At 47.2% G+C, this 20,710-nt stretch overlaps 1 protein-coding gene across 5 annotated transcripts in view; it reads right to left on the bottom strand.

Annotated features, from left to right (window-relative positions):
• Positions 1-17,632, bottom strand: part of AIFM3 (AIF family member 3) — a 49,837-nt gene extending 32,205 nt beyond the window's left edge. For 2 of the 5 annotated variants that reach the window (XM_081174881.1, XM_081174882.1), the window contains exons 1-2: positions 17,260-17,632; positions 4,851-5,076 (exon numbers count right to left, since the gene is read on the bottom strand). In XM_081174881.1, the coding sequence (XP_081031007.1) occupies positions 4,851-4,881 (31 nt within the window). In that variant the 5' untranslated portion in view covers positions 4,882-5,076; positions 17,260-17,632. The remainder of the gene's footprint in view (positions 1-4,850; positions 5,077-17,259) is intronic. The other 3 variants (XM_081174884.1, XM_081174885.1, XM_081174883.1) reach the window with 2 other exon arrangements.
• Between the last annotated feature and the right edge of the window lie 3,078 nt (positions 17,633-20,710).

The following is a 20,710-nucleotide window of genomic DNA, read 5'->3' as shown; positions in this document are numbered from 1 at the left end:
GCAAAGCAAAAGGCCGCAGAGAATTGTAGAATTGGAAGGGGTGCCAAGGGTCATCTAGTCCAACCCCCCAGCAAGGCAGGAAGCACGGCTGAAGAATCCCTGAGCATAGCTGTCAACCTTCCCTTTTTTTGTGGGAAATTCCCTTATTCCAGCATTGTTTCCCGCTGCTTCCCACTGCTATCCCGGATTGTTAGATATCCCGTAGACAGTCCCCGGGACAGGTGAGGCTGCTGATCCCTTATTTTTGAGGCTGCTGGTCCCTTATTTTCAAATCTGAAAGTTGACAGCTATGTCCCTGAGAAAGGCCCATCCGTCTGCTGCACTGTCAAATAGCTCTTACCGTCAGACAGTTCTTCCTAATGTTTAGTCGGAATCTCCGAATCCGTTGGTTTGGGTCTGCCTCTCTGGAGCAGCAGAAAACAAGCTTTCCCTATCTTCCATAAGAGAGCCATTTAGATATCTGAAGATGGCTCTCATATCATCTCTCAGTCTTCTCTTCTCCAGGCTAAACAGACCCAACTCCCTCAACTGTTTGGTTTGGTTTCCAGACCCTTGATCATCTTGGTTGCCCTCCTCTGCACACATCCCTACTTGTCAAGATCCTTCTTAAATTGTGGCAGACTCCAGCTGGAAGAAGAGAGCAGGACTATTGTTATGTACTGAAGTTCTCACCCTGGGCCAGCAGGGGGATACTGTAGATAGTTATGCAAATAAGGGATCGAAAGTGACGTTCAGTGATTGGATAGTTTTATAAAATTGTTACAGTTACATTGTACTGGAGCTCTATATAAGCAGGCTGGCTGAGCCCTTCAGTTCAGTTCTGTTCTGGCCTGTGAATAAACAAGAGCTGTTTGAAGAATCGCTGTGTCGTCTGATATGTTCACCCACAACTTAACAGGCTTCATCCAGCGTTTCTGAAATCTGTCTGATATCACCCCTCCACTAACCCCTACGAGGTGGTCTCTGTCTGTCTGTCTGTCTGTCTGTCTGTCTGTCTGTCTCATAAGAAGAGCTTGCTGGGTCAGAATAATTACCCACCTAGTCCAGCATTCTGTCCTCCCAGTTACCACTCATATGCCACAAGCAGGCCCTGAACACTTTCCCCTCCTGTAGTTTCCAGCAACCGGATTACTGAAAGCCATCATGGCCTGTAGCTATCAAAAGCCCTCTTCTCCATGAACTTGCCTAGTCCTCTTTTAAAGCTAAGTTGCCTTGATGTGATGAGGAATGGCACGTTCAGAATGCATTAAGGACAGGAACGCCCAAAACGCAAGGCAACCTCGATGCTGGAGTCACACCTGCGACGTCCGGTGGCCTTTGCATTTCTGCAGAGCGCCACTGGAGCTAAGAAAATATGGAGATAAATAAGTAACGACGGCCAAGATGAATAAGTAACGGCACCGGCCTTGCCAACTCGATTCCAGGCAGCTAAGGCTGCAACCTTACACGCAAGGCTCGTTTACCAAGAGCTCTCCCTGCAGCACACAATTCCTTCCCACGCAAGGCCACGTCTCCTAGGCGTTGGGGTGAAATGCAGCAACCTTGAGACGGTGGGTGGGGGACAGCACAGGCAGCGTGCTGCAGTGGTTAGAGGTTTGGGGTAGGACTCAGCCATGTGAAGAATTGCAGAGTTGGAAGGGACCCTCAAAGGTCATCAATTCCAACCCAGGAATCACAGCTGAAGAATCCCTCACAGAAGGCTGTCCGAACCCTGTTTTAAAGCCTCCAGAGAGTTCCCCACCTTCTGAGGGAGTCCATTCCACTGTTGGATGGTTGGGGGCAGCTGCCATCTCTCAACCTAGCCTACCTCGCAGGGTTGTTGGGGAGATAAAATGGAGGAGGTGGACAACCTTGGATACCGCTTTGAGTTCCTTGGAGGAATGGCAGGATGAAAATATAATAAAATATAATTTTACGTGTGTGTGTGTGTGTGTGTGTGTGTGTGTAGGATATATATATATATATATATATATATATATATATATATATATATCCTGGCCATTAAGTCCAGTCGTGGATGACTCTGAGGTTGCGGCGCTCATCTCGCTTTACTAGCCGAGGGAGCCGGCATTTGTCCACAGACAGCTTCTGGGTCATGTGGGCAGCATGACTAAGCCGCTTCTGGCGAACCAGAGCAGCGCACGGAAACGCCGTTTACATTCCTGCCAGAGCGGTACCTATTTATCTACTTGCACTTTGACATGATTTCGAACTGCTAGGTTGGCAGGAGCAAGGACCGAGCAACAGGAGCTCACCCCGTCACAGGGATTCGAAACACCGACCTTCTGATCGGCAAGTCCTAGGCTCAGTGGTTTAGAGTCTAGACCACAGTGCCACCCGCGTCCCATATATATATATATATATATATGAATGAAAGGGAAGTAAAGAACATTACACAGCAACACGCTTTCTCTCCTTGCCACATCATTCCTTCTAACAGGAAACTCCAGTGGCGGTGTGACAATCATTTAAGTGACAAAAGGGGGCCACTTTGAAGAAGGGAGTAGTTTCTACATACTCGGGGGAAGCCTGCAAATTAAAAAACATCTTTATAAAAAAAAAAGTTAAAAGCTGAAAATGGTCCAACCAGCACCTTGCAAGTCAAAGAACTTAGAGCGTTGATGTTTCTTGAGCAGGGCGGTTTTAATCCCAGCCTTACCCACCTCGCAGGGTTGTGGTGAGGATCGAATGGGAAGGCAGAGAACCTGTGGTTCCTGCAAGAAAGGGGGTTGGACTAGATGACCCTCGCAGGTCCCTTCCATCTCTACAATCCTGCGATTCTATGTCTGTGATAAGGCCACTTCCTTGTCTGGATAGAGATTTGTGTGTGCCTGTGTACAGAAATCCTTCCCTTTTGCAGAGCTGTAGCCTACAATTGCACTAAGACAGGATCCTGCCCTCTGCCCCGCCAGTTTTCACCCGTGCCCAAAACCATCTTTGTATCTTTTCCCAGCTACCGGCACCACGCGACCGCTGGGAAGATCCCCATTAGGAAATGCAGCCCACCCCCAAACTGTGGATATTTGTAACGAAAATCCTTTTCCTGTCTGGCATGCCAGTGAGAGACTACATGTGGGCATGGGCCGGCTGACTCCATAGGGGGCATATAATTGCTGCGGGCGATGCGGGGCTAAATTAAGGAAGCTTAATTTGACGGAATCCAGAGTCAAAGCCAGCTGGGTGCTTGTTCTTGGCCATTAACAAGCGACATAAATGATTGTGGACATACCCCTTACGGCTTGAGGAATTTCAGGTCTTTGTTGTTTTTTGGCACAGCTAAGGTTACTAGAGATCACAGAACTGTAGATTCGGAAGGGATCCTGAGGGTCATCTAGTCCAACCCGCTCAAAACTCCAAACTTCTGGTTAACAGCCAGCCATTGTGATGGAGAATGTGTGTTTTAAAAAGGTTTTGTAGTGATTGGTTGACCACAGTTGGTTGGTTTATTTATTGCATTTCTATCCCACTTTTCCTCCAAGGAGCTCATGGCAGCATAAACAGTTCTCCCCCTCCTCATTTAATCCCCACAACAACCCTTGAGGTAGGTCAGAGAGGCAGTGACTGGCCCTCAAAACCACCCAGTGAGTTTCATGGTTGAGTGGGGATTTGAACCCTGGTCTCTCGGGTCCTAGCCTGGCACTCTAACCATTGCACCGCCACTGGTGTGATAGGAATTTTGAGGTCTTAGATATATGTTAAATGTTCTTAAGTGTACCAACCAAACACATACATAGATCAGCACAGGAAGACCGACCTGGAACCATTTTGATTCCCAAACTGTCCCAAACTGACCAAATGTTTTCTCTGCAAGGTCAAAAGAAAATGGAAAAGCCTCCCTATTGTCTTTTCCTTCACAAATCCCGTCTTCAGGGTATGTCTGTGTTTGAATAGGGTGTGAGCCTGTGACATGGCCCAGGAACTAAGTATTTATCGTTACAGAACACTGGCCAGGCTACCCAGGAAATTCATTCAAGTAACCTGCCAGACAGGAGATAAACAAGGACAGGAGAAAAACAACATTCAAATTTCTGTTTAGACCGCCTTTTTTGTGATGTAGGTATGATGTATCTGAGGGGTGGTCTTAGGTTACACCTCTTCTGTGATGTATGTATGATGTTTCTGGGGGTGGTCTTGATCTACAGGGTGGCAATTTTAAAAGTCTTTATAAGGCCTTACGCGCCATTGTTCCTCCTCCCTCCTGCGTAGTGGGGGGTTGAGCACCCTGTTGCAACAGATCCATAAAGATCAGGCTTACTAGCTGCTTTGCTTCTCAATATTCTCTGGTTGGCCTCTGTTATTCTCTCCTACCAATACGGAACCTATGTAAGGACTCTATATGGGCTCTTGGATACCCCATAAGGGAAAAGGGCAATTTTTGTTTACAACACTGGCTCTTGTTTTTGCTGAGACCTCCCAACCGACTATAATTGTGCAACCTGAATTTTCTGGGATGCGATTGGATCCCACCTGGGAACAGAAAGAGCCTGGAGGAACCCCAGATCCCATATTTTGCCCTTGACTATGGCAACTTCTTGGCAAAAGATTCCTTCCCTGCTGCCCAACCCCATAGTCGAGGTCCCAGTTCTTTCTTTAGCAATGCCCCCTGCTGCTTTTCCAAGCCCCAAATGTTTCATTAAAGTCACCGCTGTGTATTGTGCTCGGTTTTTTTGGAGGATTAGCCAATCGCTTTAATAATCCCTCCGCGTAGAAGCCCAGAGAATTAACATTCTCCGCAGAGTTCTCTCCGCGGAGTGGCCCTGCTGCGTGCATGACCTAGTTTAATTCCCAGTTCCGCGCAGAGAAGGAAAGGTGGAAGGGCTTGAGCAGAGGGACGATTCAGGAGAGTTCACCTGGTTTGGGTTTGGAGAAGCATCCTCCCATCGTGAGCCACGCAGAGAGATGTCCCAGAAGAAGAAGTGGGTCAGAAAGCGGTGTCTTTGGCAGACATGGGTTCCCGAGCCAGCAAGGGAGAGATCAGGAGCCACAATTCATCCCCATCATTGTACAGGAACCTCTCCTCCAACGGGTCCCTTCGGTCTACGCCGGTCATCGCCAGGCTCGGCCTTCCCTCATGACCTGAATCAAACAAAAAGTTCTGTTTAGCGAGCGGTAAAACTAACAAGCGCACTTCTCAAAAGTTCACCTCTGTATCCCAGGTGCAGCCTGAGCAATCGTCAAACGAAGCACACACTTTTTATACCCTTTCCCTTTGCAAAGAACAAACAGAAGGGGCAATTAAAAAAAAAAAGAAAAATCTCAGCAGAAAAGTTAAACGTTCTTCAGGATTCCTGGGAACGTTAACTGCGCCTGGGGGAAACTGCAGGTCCCATGATTCCTTGGGGGAAGTCGTGTGATTTAAATGTGTGTTTTGGTGTATGGTGTGTGAGTCTGCCCTCCAGTATGTGGCTAAAAGGTAAAGGGGTAAACAGACCCCTGACCATTAGGTCCAGTTGTGACCGACTTTGGGGTTGCGGCACTCATCTCGCTTTATTGGCCGAGGGAGCCGGCGTACAGCTTCCGGGTCATGTGGCCAGCATGACTAAGCCGCTTCTGGAGAACCAGAGCAGCACACGGAAACGCCGTTTACCTTCCCGCCGGAGCGGTACCTATTTATCTACTTGCACTTTGATGTGCTTTCGAACTGCTAGGTTGGCAGGAGCAGGGGCCGAGCAACGGGAGCTCACCCCGTTGTGGGGATTCGAACCGCCGACCTTCTGATCGGCAAGTCCTAGGCTCTGTGGTTCAACCCACAGCGCCACCCATGTCCCTTAGTGTGTGGCTAGCCTTCCCCAAAATCTGGCACCTTTCAGATGTTTTGGACTCCCAATTCCCTCTGGCCCCAGCCAGTGCAGCTATATGAAGCTGGGGCAGATGTGCACACAACCATGCTGATGGGAGAGGCAGTTGAAAACATCTGGAGGGCACCAGGTTGAGGAAGACTGGTCCAGTGGCTTTCAAACCATCCCACGGAAGGAACCTTGAGGTCCCTTGGAAGTTCATCAGGAGTTCCTGGATAGGAAGAGGAAGAAGGCTGGGCAGACTCCCCCAAAACACAGGTTTCCCTTTTAACCCTTAGAGCCCGATGGTCCTGTTCCTCTTCTTCCTCACCTGCCCACTCCAAGTGTGTGAGCAGCCAGAGGTGCAAGGAGAAGGAACTTCTGTCTTCACTCCCTCTGGGAGGTGGCACCACTGGCCTCCCAAACCAGGAATTGTACCAGTAAATGGAACCCCCATGTTCAGAAGCAGATGCCTCTGTATACATTGGTGATGGATGAGTAGAAAGACAGAGAAATAGTTTGTGTTCGTTGATTCAGAATTTCTAGCTAGTCCTGATCATGCATGACCATCGCTCAGAGCTGATTCATCATCATCATCATCATCATCATCATCATCATCATCATCATCATACCCCGCCCTCCCCAGCCAAGGCCGGGCTCAGGGTGGCTAACAACCAATAATAAAAACAAGCTGAATGAATACAACTTAAAAACAAGATTAAAATACAACATTAAAACATTAAAATTAAGATTCAGACAGAATTGCTCCTCAACTGATGTTAACTGCATGGTACCTTGGATCTCAAATGCCTTGGATCCCAAACAAATTGGCTCCCAAACAATCACAACCTGGAAGTGAGTGTTCCGGTTTTCGAACGATTTTTGGAAGCTGAACGTCCAACGCAGCTTCCGATTGGCTGCAGGACCTTCCTGCAGCCAATCGGAAGCCATGCTTTGGTTTCCGAACGTTTTGGAAGTCAGACAGACTTCCGGAATGGATTCCGTTTGACTTCCAAGGTACGACTGCATTAGAGATGTTGGAGAGCCATCTGTCAAAATTTGCCCTTCTCCGGATTTTGGAAGAAAGACGCATAAATTTGCGAAAGGTTCTTGCAAAAATGTGTATGTTAGACCAATTTCCATATAAAAATGCATATTACTAGGAGAAACCTGCCGGTGAATTTTTATGTGGCACTTTGGATGGGCAAAATAAGAAATGGAGATAAAGTGGAATTGACAGATTCCCCTCTTCTTCATCCCTAACTGCATCCCAAGCGGTTGGGATATCTGCCTTGCAGGCTCCAGAGTGCCATGGGCCAGCTGTCAGAGGAGGCGAGGAGGCCGCTGGAGGACAGATATTGCCTGCACACTCAGCTCCTCCTGGCCTGCTGTTTCAGCAAATTGCAGCCTCCAGATTAGATCTGGTCAGCACAGCAGCAAGTGCTGTCAGGATAACTCTTTATCTCCTTTCCCAAGTTAGAAACAATCTCCCCGAATTAAACATTAAACAAGAGATGCAATTGAGATGTCCAAGGTGCATCAATAAAATGCACTTCTCCGGTGCTCTGAACGGAAACAGGTGAGCCAAGATAAATGCAGGTGACATGGAGAAGAAAGCAAGAAGACTTGATAAGGACACACACACACACACACACACACACACACACACACACACATACAGTGTGAGGCAGCCTTCCCCAGCCAGGTCCCCGCCAACCCCTCCAAATGTTTTTGACTACAACTCCCATCAGACAGTAGGGCTGGGTGATGCCGGGGCTGATGGGAGTTGTAGTCCACAACATCTGAACAGATTTGCGAAGGCTGGTTTGGAGATAACTTTATCCTGAAGGAGCGTCTCCATCATTCTGCCCGGACAATGAGGTCCAACGCCGGGGGCCTTCTGGCGGTTTCCTCACTGCAAGAAGCCAAGTTACAGGGAACCAGGCAGAGGGCCTTCTCGGTGGTGGCACCTGCCCTGTGGAACGCCCTCCCACCAGATGTCAAAGAGAAGAACAACTACCAGACTTTTAGAAGACATCTGAAGGCAGCCCTGTTTAGGGAAGCTTTTAATGTTTAATAAACTATTGTATTTTAATATTCTGTTGGAAGCCTCCCAGAGTGGCTGGGGAAACCCAGCCAGATGGGTGGGGTATAAATAATATTATGTTGTTGTTGTTGTTATATTATTATTATTATTATTATTATTATTATTATTATTATTATTATTATTATTATTATTATTATTATTATCCACCGTATAAACACGGGGATTCAGGGATCACCCGACAAAACTGATGAACGCTTCATTCAGAACAAGTTATAGGAATCTCTTCCACTCAAGATGTAGTGCTAGCCATCAGATTTTTTAAGATGCTTAAATAAGCTCAGTGAGAAGGGTGGGTCGTTCATGATAGCCAAGTCGAACCCCCATGTTCAACAGCAGTATACCTCTCATTACCATAGGAGGGGTGTGGCTCTCAAACTTTGCTTTCACTACAAAAAGCGGATGAGGACTTGCTGGTAGTGCTGCCGCCAGGGGCTGCCCGGTTGGTACTGAACCACAACGAGGACTTTTCAGTGGTGGTTCTCCAGTTGCAGAAAACTCTCCCCAATAACTTTCCAGAGGAATTTGAAAACATTCCTGTCCACCCAGACATTGGGTGGCTGAAGAAGACTGTTCCTGGCAATCTGCTGATCAGTGGGTGGAAGAATACTTTCAACTGTATAGTGGTACCTCGGGTTACATACGCTTCAGGTTACAGACTCCACTGACCCAGAAATATTACCTCGGGTTAAGAACTTTACTTCAGGATGAGAACAGAAATTGTGCTCCGGCGGCACGGCGGCAGCAGGAGGCCCCGTTACCTGAAGTGATGCTTCAGGTTAAGAACAGTTTCAGGTTAAGAACAGACCTCCGGAACGAATTAAGTACTTAACCCGAGGTACCACTGTAATGGCTTTTAGAATGTTTTTAATAGAAGCTGCTTTTAGATGTTTTTAACTGTTAGCACTTTTAGAATGTTTTAAATCTGTTTCGGAATGTTTCTGCTTTCTTTTCTAAACTGCATTTCCAAGAGGGATCGCATTGGCCAAGGACTTGCAAGGATCCCTAGCCATCAGGGCAATTCTTATGACCTGAAATATTTGATTTTTCATGCTATATATTTTATTTTTTTTAAAAAAACAAATCAAATATTTATCCTAAGGATGTTTTTAAAGGGGGGGAACCATTTTGAATATTGCAGGGGGGATATTTCGAAAGAAGGCTCTGAGAAAAATCCTCTCCCAGCATCCTATCAAAGAACTGCAGGGTCGGAAAGGACCCAAGGAGTCATCTAGACCAACCCTCTGTGATGCAGGAATCATAGCTGAAGGGCTTTTCAGAAGTGCAGAGTGTTATGGTGCACTTATCTGAGGAGCTGTAAAATCCAAGACTGTGCAGGTCACAGGCTAGCAGCCAAAGTTAGCAGGCACCATCTGCCCAGAAGGTCCAAGGTCAACGCCTCTCTGTTCTGTTCAAACATCAGCTGTTCTAAGCAACACCATTAAGGTTATCAAGAAATCTTGCCTCTTTGTCATGACTGGAACGCATATTTAGCCAGTCTATGTGAAAATAGGGACGCGGATGGCGCTGTGGGCTAAACCACAGAGCCTAGGACTTGCTGATCAGAAGGTCAGTGGTTCGAATCACCACGACAGGGTGAGCTCCCATTGCTTGGTCCCTGCTCCTGCCAACCTAGCAGTTCGAAAGCATGTCAAAGTGCAAGTAGATAAATAGGTACTGCTCCGGCGGGAAGGTAAACGGCGTTTCCGTGTGCTGCTCTGGTTTGCCAGAAGCGGCTTAGTCATGCTGGCCATATGACCTGGAAGCTGTACACTTGCTCCCTCGGCCAATAAAGTGAGATGAGCGCCGCAACCCCAGAGCCGGCCATGACTGGACCTAATGATCAGGGGTCCCTTTACCTTATGTGAAGATAGTTGAAGTCTGTGGCATAGAGTGGGGGTACGGGGGACGGACACAGGGGCAATTGCCCTGGGCATAAAATTGTTCAGAGGCGTAAAATTTCAACACCCAGTGCTGCCTCAACACAGCCATGTGCTTCTGTCGCTGGGCTTCTTTGAAAACGGCTTCTCCATGAGAACCAGGAAAGATGGCAAAATTGTTTAAAACAAGCTCCAATAAGGGTTGGAAATGTAAGGGGAAAGAAGGTATGTTCTTTCATATGTGGTGGAATTTTAAATTGATCAAAAAGTATTGGGAAATTATTTATAATGAACTGAAAAAAATGTTTAAGATAACCTTTGTAAAAAGTCCAGATGATTTTCTGCTAGGCATTTCAGGTCAAGATTTACCAAAACAGAAGAAAATGCTTTTCATGTACACTACACCTGCGGCTAGAATATTGCTAGCACAAAGATGGGAAACGGTTGAAATACCAACCAAAGAAGAATGGCAGGGAAAATTGATGGAATACGCTGAAATGGCAAAACTAATGGAAAAACTTCGAGACAAGGACAATAGAGACTTTAGGAAAGACTGGGAACCGTTCGTGTTATTTTTACAGAATCAATGTAAAGAAATGGACTCACTTGCAGAGTTTGATTAAACACTTGCAATTAATAAAATAAATGTAGGAAATAGAATGAGGATGTTAAAATGATAAGATAAGAGTAATAATTATGTTGAAAGAGTTCGAGAATAAGAAATAACCAATAAGCAGGGAAAGATAATATGCCAAAAAACCAGAAGAGGAAGCTGAGGGAAGTCGTGGAGGAGAGGGGGAAATTGGGGGGGTGGTATTTTTGTTATATGTTGTGATATTTTGATGTTAAAAAAATTGTAAAATCTCAATGAAAATTATTACAAAAAAGAGAGAGAACCAGGAAACAACCTCTCCAGACAATGGAACAACTCTTCTTTTCTTATCTCTGTGGCTGCAATCTCCTGGGTGACATGGAAGCTGTTAGGCAGCGGGTTGCATATGCATATTCTGTCCGTTCCCTCCCTCTCCCGCCCCCCGCCCCCCTCCATGAAGCCCTGGGCACTGGCAAACCACACTATGCCACTGGTTGAAGTCCCCCATTGCTATAACACCTCCTTCTCTTTTGGGTGCTTCCTTGGTTTCCATCTTCGTCTCAAGATCTCCCTGAGTGTTTTGATCAGGGGGTGGGGGAGGTGACAATATCACATCCTCAGCACTAAATTACTATTGGGGCCTAGTATCACCACCCACGACGATCCTTTGTAGGGGTGCACCTCTTTGGGGATTTCAAACTTGATGGACTCAGTGTTGTCTTTGATGTACAGAGAGACACCACCTCCAGGACAGCCTTCTCTGTCCTTCTTCTAGAGTTTATCTCCAGAGATAACTGGGTACTTTCTGTCCCACCAGTTTTCTGTTACCTATCAATGCCATCTGCTAAGACCAAGCGCTCCAGTTCAGCCATTTTCCGTCAGAGGCTCTTAGCATTGGTGCATAAACACTTGGATACAGTCTCTCAGTGCCTTTGGCCTCTTACACTGTCCTGAGGCAGCCCCACCAGCCCAATTCAATTCTGGGCTGCCAATGCAATTCTGGGCTGCATCAATAGGAGTATAGCATCTAGATCAAGGGAAGTAATAGTGCCACTGTATTCTGCTCTGGTCAGACCTCACCTGGAGTACTGTGTCCAGTTCTGGGCACCACAATTCAAGAAGGACACTGACAAACTGAAACGTGTCCAGAGGAGGGCAACCAAAATGGTCAAAGGCCTGGAAACGATGCCTTATGAGGAACGGCTAAGGGAGCTGGGCATGTTTAGCCTGGAGAAGAGGAGGTTAAGGGGTGATATGATAGCCATGTTCAAATATATAAAAGGATGTCACATAGAGGAGGGAGAAAGGTTGTTTTCTGCTGCTCCAGAGAAGCGGACACGGAGCAATGGATCCAAACTACAAGAAAGAAGATTCCACCTAAACATTAGGAAGAACTTCCTGACAGTAAGAGCTGTTCGACAGTGGAATTTGCTGCCAAGGAGTGTGGTGGAGTCTCCTGCTTTGGAGGTCTTTAAGCAGAGGCTTGACAACCATATGTCAGGAGTGCTCTGATGGTGTTTCCTGCTTGGCAGGGGGTTGGACTCGATGGCCCTTGTGGTCTCTTCCAACTCTATGATTCTATGATTCTATGAAAAGAAGCTGCCTCATTCTCTTCCATTCTCTTGAACTGTCTGATGCTACTAGCAACAATGGATGTGCTCTGCCCGCACAGCTGGTGGCAGCAACGATTCTGAATACCGGTTGCCGGCAACCACAGGAGCAGAGAATTCTCTTATCCTTGGGTCTTGCTTGCAGGTTTCCTTCTGGGGCATCTGGGCAGCCACTGTGAGAAGAGGACACGTTCTTGGACAGTCCAGTGGCCGGATCGAGAAGGCTCTTTCTGTCTTCTTAGGTTCTGTTTACCAGCTGCTGCTGCTGCTGCTGCTGCTGCTGTCTGACTCTCCATTTCCATTCAGGAAGCAAAATCCCATCTTTAAAGAAGCACATGCTGTCTTGGTCAGACCACACCGGGAATACTGTGTCCAAGTGTGGGCACCACAATTTAGGAAGGATGTTGGCAAGCTGGAACGAGTGCAGAGGGGGGCGGCCAAGTTGATCTGGAAGCAAAGCCTTATGAGGAACAGTGGAGGGAGCTGGGTATGTTTAGCCTGGAAAAGAGGAGACTGAGAGGAGATATGATAAACATCTCCAAATATCTCAAGGACTACTACATGGAACAGGGGTGCCAACTATAGGGGGCCCTGGGGACCCAAGCAACTGCAAAATTTTTGTTGTGGGTGCTCAGCACTCACACCGCAGGGCCCCCACGTGCCAGAAGTCACATCCAAGGTCTCATGAGACCTCAGAGATGCTGCCTGAGGCCTTGCGAAAACCTCATAACCTGACTTCTGGTGCCACCGGAATTCAGGTTCTGAGGCTGTGGGGCGCATGATGTTGTGACCCATAACCTGGGGCCCACGTCAGCACCCCTGACATGCAAGATGGAGCAAGCTTGTTTTCTCCTGCTCTGGAGGGTAGGACTCGAACCAATGGCTTCAAGTTACAAGAAAGGAGATTTCGACTAAACATCAGAAAAACTTTCTGACAGAGCTGTTTGACAGTGGAACGGTCTCCCTTGGGAGTTTGTCCAGGCATAGGCAAACTCTGGCCCTCCAGATGTTTGGGACTACAATTCCCATCATCCCTGACCACTGGTCCTGTTAGCTAGGGGTGATGGGAATTGTAGTCCCAAACATCTGGAGGGCCGGAGTTTGCTTATGTCTGTTGTAGACTCTCCTTCATTGGAGGTTTTTAAGCAGAGGTTGGACGGCCATCTGTCATGGATGCTTTAGCTGAGATTCCTCCATTGCAGGGGGCTGGACTACATGACCCTTGGGGTCTCTGCCAACCCAACAATTCTATGATTCTACATCAGGCACCCACTTCACATGGAGCACCCTTCCCAAAACATTGGATTTCTGTCGGAGAGGTTTTGTACTTTTTTAATATAAAAAACCCTCTATGTTTAAAAACATATTTGAAACCTTATTAGATCCCTCATCCCTCTTACTTTGACTTTGGCTTTACACATTGTCATTTTTAACGCTACTTTTCCCAATTAAGAGAAAATAAATCCTGCTTTCCTTCGTGATAGCCTAATGGTGCACCTGGAGAGAATATGTCATGTGCTGAACGAAGCTGAATAATTAAAGGCTCCTCCTGTGAGCTCCAAAGCATTTGCAGACCCCAGAGGTTGTGACTGGCAAGGAGGAGTCCTCCTGCATGAGTCACTGGCCTGCGGAAACCACCTCCTTTCCGCTGGGATCCTCCAGAGGTGGGCAGTCCTCCAGGGCCTCTAAGCCATCTCTTTCCACACAGGGACTCAGAAGCATTCGCTGCCCTCAAGGAGGCTGCCTGATGCAGCTCAGCACGAGTTGCTGCTATTTTGAGTGGTGGCAGAGGCAATGTGGGCGCTTTGAAGTCTTGCATGGGACTGACCACCACAATTATAGCACTTGATTATTATTTAAATTCCTTTTTTTTTTTTTTTGTCTCTCAAATCCTTTATTATTTTATTCACATAATATACATTTTTTACAGCAAACAACTCCAAAATAAGCAGACAGCTCCAAAATAAAATCATATGTAACAAACCATAAGTCTCATGTTTTCATTTACACAGATCTCCTCTCCGATACTTTTACAGTAGTACCTCGGGTACTTCGTTCTGGAGGTCTGTTCTTAACCTGAAACTGTTCTTAACCTGAAGCACCACTTTAGCTAATGGGGCCTCCTGCTGCTGCCGTGCCGCCGGAGCACGATTTCTGTTCTCATCCTGAAGCAAAGTTCTTAACCTGAGGTATTATTTCTGGGTTAGCAGAGTCTGTAACCTGAAGCGTATGTAACCTGAAGTGTATGTAACCCGAGGTACCACTGTACTTAATATTTACTTGATATTACTTGATCAAGTATCAAAGTATCAAATATGAAGAAATATCAAGATTATTATTTAAATTCCTATAGCACCCTTCATCCAACTATCACAGGGCAGTTTACAATATAAAATCACAAACGTACACATAGGAGCCAACTCCTGTGGCCAAGATGCCTTTGCCCCCTCCCCAATAAAATATTTCAGGGGGCTGGGCTCCCCCAAAGTTGATGGGCATTGCCATTTAAATGGTGTTTGTGTGTGCAACACATCATGTGATTGATTATGTGGGGCAGGGCTTACCTGCCCACCAAATATTTGATTCAAGTTGGCACCCGTGCACATGCATAATAAACAAAAACAATAATCTACACACACACACAGTTTAAAAGGTCATAGATTGTTTAATTAGCCTGGGAGAAGACAAATGTTTTTGCCTGGCATCTAAAGATATGTAACAAAGGCTTCCTGAGGAGAACATTCCACAAATGGGGAGCCACCACAGAAAAGGCCGTTCTCATGTTGCCACCCTCCAGACCTCTCACGGAGGAGGCACACAAAGAACCTCAGAAGATGTTTTCAGGGTCCAGGTTAGTTCATCAGGGGAGAGGTGGTCCTTGAGGTATTGGGTCCTGAGGCGTGACTTAGGAAAGTTCATATTTCAGTGCAAGAGAGTTTGTGTACTGGTCCAGTAAACGCTTCCGCTGCGCCACCAGCAACGGCTCTCTTTGCAGAGCACTAATTAAGTCCAGTGCAGAGATTCTTGTTGCAGTACAAGCTTCAAAGTCTCAGCAGCAAAGAAATAACGACACAGGGAAGCCTGTCTTTCCAAAGACAGGTTTATTGCAGAAAGATAACAGAAACACCTCCGGAGCTTTCGGACATTTTTGCTTCACGCCCCACACCACGCAGAGAAAACAAACACTCTTTATATACTGAGCAACTTAACAACTTAACGAGCTTGACTACTTAAAGTTACATGACATTGCTAACTTGCCAGCGTCTTAGGTTTCACACCCTAACAAATTAAACTTTCTCTCAGTTTTATATACGTTGCAAAATGGAATAATAATTAAAAACTTTACCTCCAAAAAGCAAACTAAATCTAGTTTCACCCCCATCACTAGCCAGAACATCATTTGCACATTAATGCATCAGGCTTACCCTCTGGTAATAGAAGCATATTTGAGGCTGAAGCAAGCAAAGTGGTGTTATTTGTGGAGTGGTGGGATCCACAGCAAACAAATCCATGAGTCCTTTCAATGCTCAGCCAGAATCTACACACACACACACACACACACACACACACACACACACACACTGCCCTCCTTAAAGTCTGGCACACCCAGAGGCATCATTGAGTCAAGGAAACATGCAGAAGAATGCTCAGCATCTTTCTAAAATCAGGTCATGTATTTTGGGCTGATGCATAGATGCTTAAGAATACAAGACTTTGCAATTCCGTGGAGTGGGCTTTTAATTATTATTATTATTATTATTATTATTATTATTATTATTATTAACAGTAGTAAGAATACAGTGGTACCTCAGGTTATATACGCTTCAGGTTACGGACTCCGCTAACCCAGAAATAGTGCTTCAGGTTAAGAACTTTGCTTCAGGATGAGAACAGAAATCGTGCTCTGGCGGCGCGGCAGCAGCAGGAGGCCCCGTTTGCTAAAGTGGTGCTTCAGGTTAAGAACAGTTTCAGGTTAAGTACGGACCTCCGGAACGAATTAAGTACTTAACCCGAGGTACCACTGTAATAATTTATGGTGATGGAGGCGGGCAGGAGAAAAAGAAGACTTTTTAATTCACTTTTCCCTTCCTGACCTTTTTTTCTGGGCAAAGGCTTTACCGAGCACCTGCTTGGCATGCAGAAGGTCCCGGGTCCCATCCCCAATGGCATCTCCAGGGCAGGGTCCCTCGCCTGAAACCCTTGAGAGCCACTGCCAGACAGAGTAAACAGTGTTGAACTAGATGGACCAATGGTCTGCCTCAGTATAAGGCAGCTTCCTATTTAATTCAGCTCTTTAAAAAAAATAAAAGAATAATAAGGACTAGAATCTTGATTTGTCTTTAAGGAAAGGGCTGTAGCTCCTTGGTAGAGCATCTGCCTTTCGAGCAGAAGGAACCAGGTTCTATCCCTAGTAGCATCCCCAGGTAGGGATGCCTGAAACCCTGGAGAGCTGCTGCCAGTTAGTGCAGACAACACTGAGCTGGAAGGATCACCACTCTCTGACTCAGTACAAAGCAGGTTTCTATGCATCTGTGCATCACGGGAAGGGCTGTAGCTCAACGGAAGAGCATCTGCTTTGCATGCAAAATGTCTCTGGTTCAACCCCCGGCAGCATCTCCAGGTAATGACACCCCCCAAAAAAACCCTGGAGAGCTGCTGCCAGTCAGTGTAGACAATACTGAGCTAGATAGACCAGCGCTCTGAGTCCGTACAAGACAGCTTTCCTGTGCTCCTACTTCGTGACACACACCAAGGATGATTTACGCAGGAGCGGAGTCCATCATGAACCGCAGGCGAGAGAGAGAGATCCTTTCAAGGGATCCTGTTTATTACCCGGCTGGAAGCGGACGGGTCAGAGTCCCTGCCAGTCCGTCAGAGGGAAAGCAGAGAGCAAGAGGACTAAAAGAAAAGGGGGAAAGTGGCGGGGGGTGGGAGAAGCAATTAAAATGTTGTTGCAGCACAGCTGTTTGCAGCGCAGGGGAGGTTTTGAGCCCAAACAACGGGAGGGGGGGACCACTGCAGCTTTTGGGAGCGCACACAGAGAGAGGCTGGATTATTCCTGTCCCCAGCAGCTGAAGATTTCAATCAAGGCATCTCTCATCATATGCAGCACAGAAGCTGTGTTTTAGCTGAGATTTCCAAAAAGAAATGACTCATTTTCTTAGATTCCACCCCCCCCCCCGCTCCCCATACACACACCAAGAATCCGGGGTGCGAAGGGAAAGCCTCTGGGTTGCATCCTTCCCATCTACCCGCTTAATTCCTGCTTCCTCCAGCTGGGAGGGTTTCGCCTTACCTGGGCAGGGAGTGCAGTGAGGCGCGCAAGGAACTGGGCATCAGCCTTGGCATCAGCTGCCGGGTGGAGGCAGAGGCTGTGGAAGAGGCTGCTTTCGTTCCTGCCTGGACTTCTGGATCTTTGCAGAGAGGGAGGCCGGGTTTCCTCTCTCCCCCCCGCCCCAGCCCTGCAGTATTGATCCAAATGGGCCAAGGAGGTGCCAACTTGGCCGGAGTCCCGCAAGGCTTCCTTCCGGCGCCAGCAGCTGCTGCTCATCTGCAGCCCCCGAAAACTTTAGGCTGGGGAAAGACGGAGGGAGACTCCGGGTCCTGCATGAAACTTCCAAGGCACCTGCAGGCAGAGAGAGAAAGGGAGAGGGAGAGGCTGTTGACAGCTCAGAGCCCCCCTGGCGGTGGCTGAGAAGACAGCCCTAGGCTCCAGGGTCAGAAGCGGACCCAGGAGTGCTCTCTGTGACTTAACCGCTTCACCGCTGCAGCGGGACAGTCAGGGAGCGAGGGCGCATCCCTTGGTGCTTGACAAGGAAGATCAGATCGTAAGAGGAACAGAGGACACAGAGAGAGAGGGAGACAAGAGGTTACATAAGGCCACAGGAAGCTGCCTGAGTCACAACCCTGGTCCATTGGGCTCAAAATAGTCTGTGCTGACTGGTCCGGTGATTTTGGGAGTCTCCTGGAGACAGGGGCAGTTTTACTAGGGAACTAATGAATCTAATGAATGCCGATCAGAAGGTCGGCGGTTCGAATCCCTGCGACGGGGTGAGCTCCCGTTGCTCGGTCCCAGCTCCTGCCAACCTAGCAGTTCGAAAGCACATCAAAGTACAAGTAGATAAATAGGTACCGCTCCGGCGGGAAGACAAACGGCATTTCCGTGCGCTGCTCTGGTTCGCCAGAAGCGGCTTAGCCATGCTGGCCACATGACCTGGAAGCTGTACGCCGGCTCCCTCGGCCAATAAAGCGAGATGAGCGCCGCAACCCCAGTCGGTCACGACTGGACCCAATGGTCAGGGGTCCCTTTACCTTTACCTTTAATGAATCTTAATCTTCAGGGCCCCGATCCCAGAGGACCCCCAGAAGCAACTTAAGTCCACATGGCTTAAATTTTTTGGGTCCAGTCAGTGCTTTTTTTCTGGGGGGGCGGGATGCAGGGGGATGCATACCCCTAAACATTTTGTGAATCTAAGTTGGGCCTCATCCAGGAGCATTATTTCAATTTGAGTAGAAAAATGAGAGTACACCTAAACATTTTCTTTTTTATATAGAAAAAAAGCACTGGGTCTAGTAGACTCAACTGGAGTCGCAGAACTCATATTGATTAATTTTGTTGTTGTATACCGTATATTTCAGCAATCCCAAAGTCTGCGAGTCAGTAGCACACAAGGGTGCCAACTTGAATAAAACATTGGGGGGGGGGCGCTCAGGTAAGCTCCGCCCCACATGATAAATCACAAGACACGACACACCATTTGATGGAAATGCCCATCAAATTGGGGGGGCCCGGGGCCCTCAAATATTTTATGGGGGGAGGAAGGGACCATGGACCCTAGGAGTTGCTTCCTATGGTAGCACAGATGTTGCAAAGGTGGGGTGATCTGTTGTGGAAGAACCCCACCGAAGAAGCTACCCAGCAGCTACCCAGACGTCGTTGCTGGTTGCCATGACAGTTTAAGCTTCAGGGGCCCAAAAAATGTAGGTCCCCCGCAGTCTGGAAATGGCAGGGATCGAACCTGAGACCTTCTCCGTGCAGAGTAGGCAGTCTGTTATAGAACAGTTGCCCTTTTCGTAAAGGTAAACCAAGACTCTAGTCCTCATGGTTCTGAACTTCGGAACTCTCTTCCACAGGAGGCAGTGATGGCCACCAATCTAGATAGCCTTTAAAGAGGATTGGAGAAATTCATTGAGAAGAAGTCTATTAATCCCTACTAGCTAAGATGGCCAGGCTCCGCCTCCACTGTCAGAGGTAGCAATGCTTCTGAATACCAGTTGCTGGGAACTGCAGGAGAATAGAATAGAATAGAATAGAATAGAATAGAATAGAATTTATAATTTATACCCCGCCCATCTGGCCGGGTTGCCCCAGCCACTCTGGGCGGCTTCCAACAGAGTATTAAAATACAGTGGTCTGTTAAACATTAAAAGCTTCCCTAAAGAGGGCTGCCTTCAGATGTCTTCTAAAAGTCTGGTAGTTGTTCTTCTCTTTGACATCTAGTGGGAAGGCGTTCCACAGGGCAGGTGCCACCACCGAGAAGGCCCTCTGCCTGGTTCCCTGTAACTTGGCTTCTCACAGTGAGGGAACAGTGAGGCCCTCAGCGCTGGACCTCAGTGCCCAGGCAGAATGATGGGGGTGGAGATGCTCCTTCAGGTATACTGGACTGAAGCCCTTTAGGGCTTTCAAGGTCAGCACCAACACTTTGAATTGTGCTTGGAAACACACTGGGAGCCAATGTAGGTCTTTCAAGACCAGTATTATGTGGTCTCGGCGGCCGCTCCCAGTCACCAGAGGGCTCTTGTGCTAGAATCCTGCTTGCCAGTTTCCCATAGGCATGTGGTTGGCCACTGTGAGAACAGGATGCTGGGCTAGTTGGGCCATTGGCCTGATCCAGCAGGCTCTTCCTATGTTCTTATAAAGTGCTGATTTAAATAGGAACCTATCCCAGGCTGAATCAGACCACTGATCCTTTGAACGGAAGTGTTGTCTGTGCTGCTACAGCCCTTCCCCTAAAATAAATTAAGATTCTAGTCCTTATGGTTATAACAAAAAAAAACCCAGAGCTGAATTAAATGGGTAGCTGCCTTATACGGAGTCTGATTACTGGTCCATCTAGCTTAGCACTGTCTACACTGACTGACAGCAGCCCTCCAGGATTTTGGAGAGGGATCCTCCCTCTCCCATCCCTCCATGGAGATGCTGCTTGGGGTTGAACCTGAGACCTTCTGCATGCAAAGCAGCTGTTCTGTCACTTAGCTACGGCTTCTTCCTCAGGCTTAGAGCACACCTAAAATAAACAGAGCCAGTCCTTTAGCCCAAAAATGGAAAACAAGCGAGGTCCCAAAGAAGAAAGGCAACTTAAGTTGACCAAATATGCACAACCTGCAGACTTAACATATAGAATAAGAGAACAAGAAGAACACACGTTTAAAGAAGATTGGAAAACGTTTACTGAATATGCGGAAAATAATTGGCAGCATTAAGATAAATTCAACGGTGTAAATAAGTTTTGATGGATGCAATAATGGAATATTGATTGGTATAGTTTTTTGTAAAATATGCAGGGATTTAAGATATGTAAAATGAACCATGGAGAGAGGAGAAGGGAAGTCATGGATATCTTAAGGAGGTAAAATGAGTATTTGAAATTGTAAAACAGAAAATTTGATTAAAAATTATATATATATATACGTATATATAAAACAGAGCCAGTCCCCAAAGCTGTGCTCTGATCCCTTGCTGATTT

The sequence above is a fragment of the Podarcis bocagei genome (genome assembly GCF_964188305.1).
Source record: "Podarcis bocagei genome assembly, chromosome: 16".
Classification (NCBI taxonomy): Eukaryota; Metazoa; Chordata; class Lepidosauria; order Squamata; family Lacertidae; genus Podarcis; species Podarcis bocagei.
This window is presented reverse-complemented; position numbering and strand designations above follow the sequence as displayed.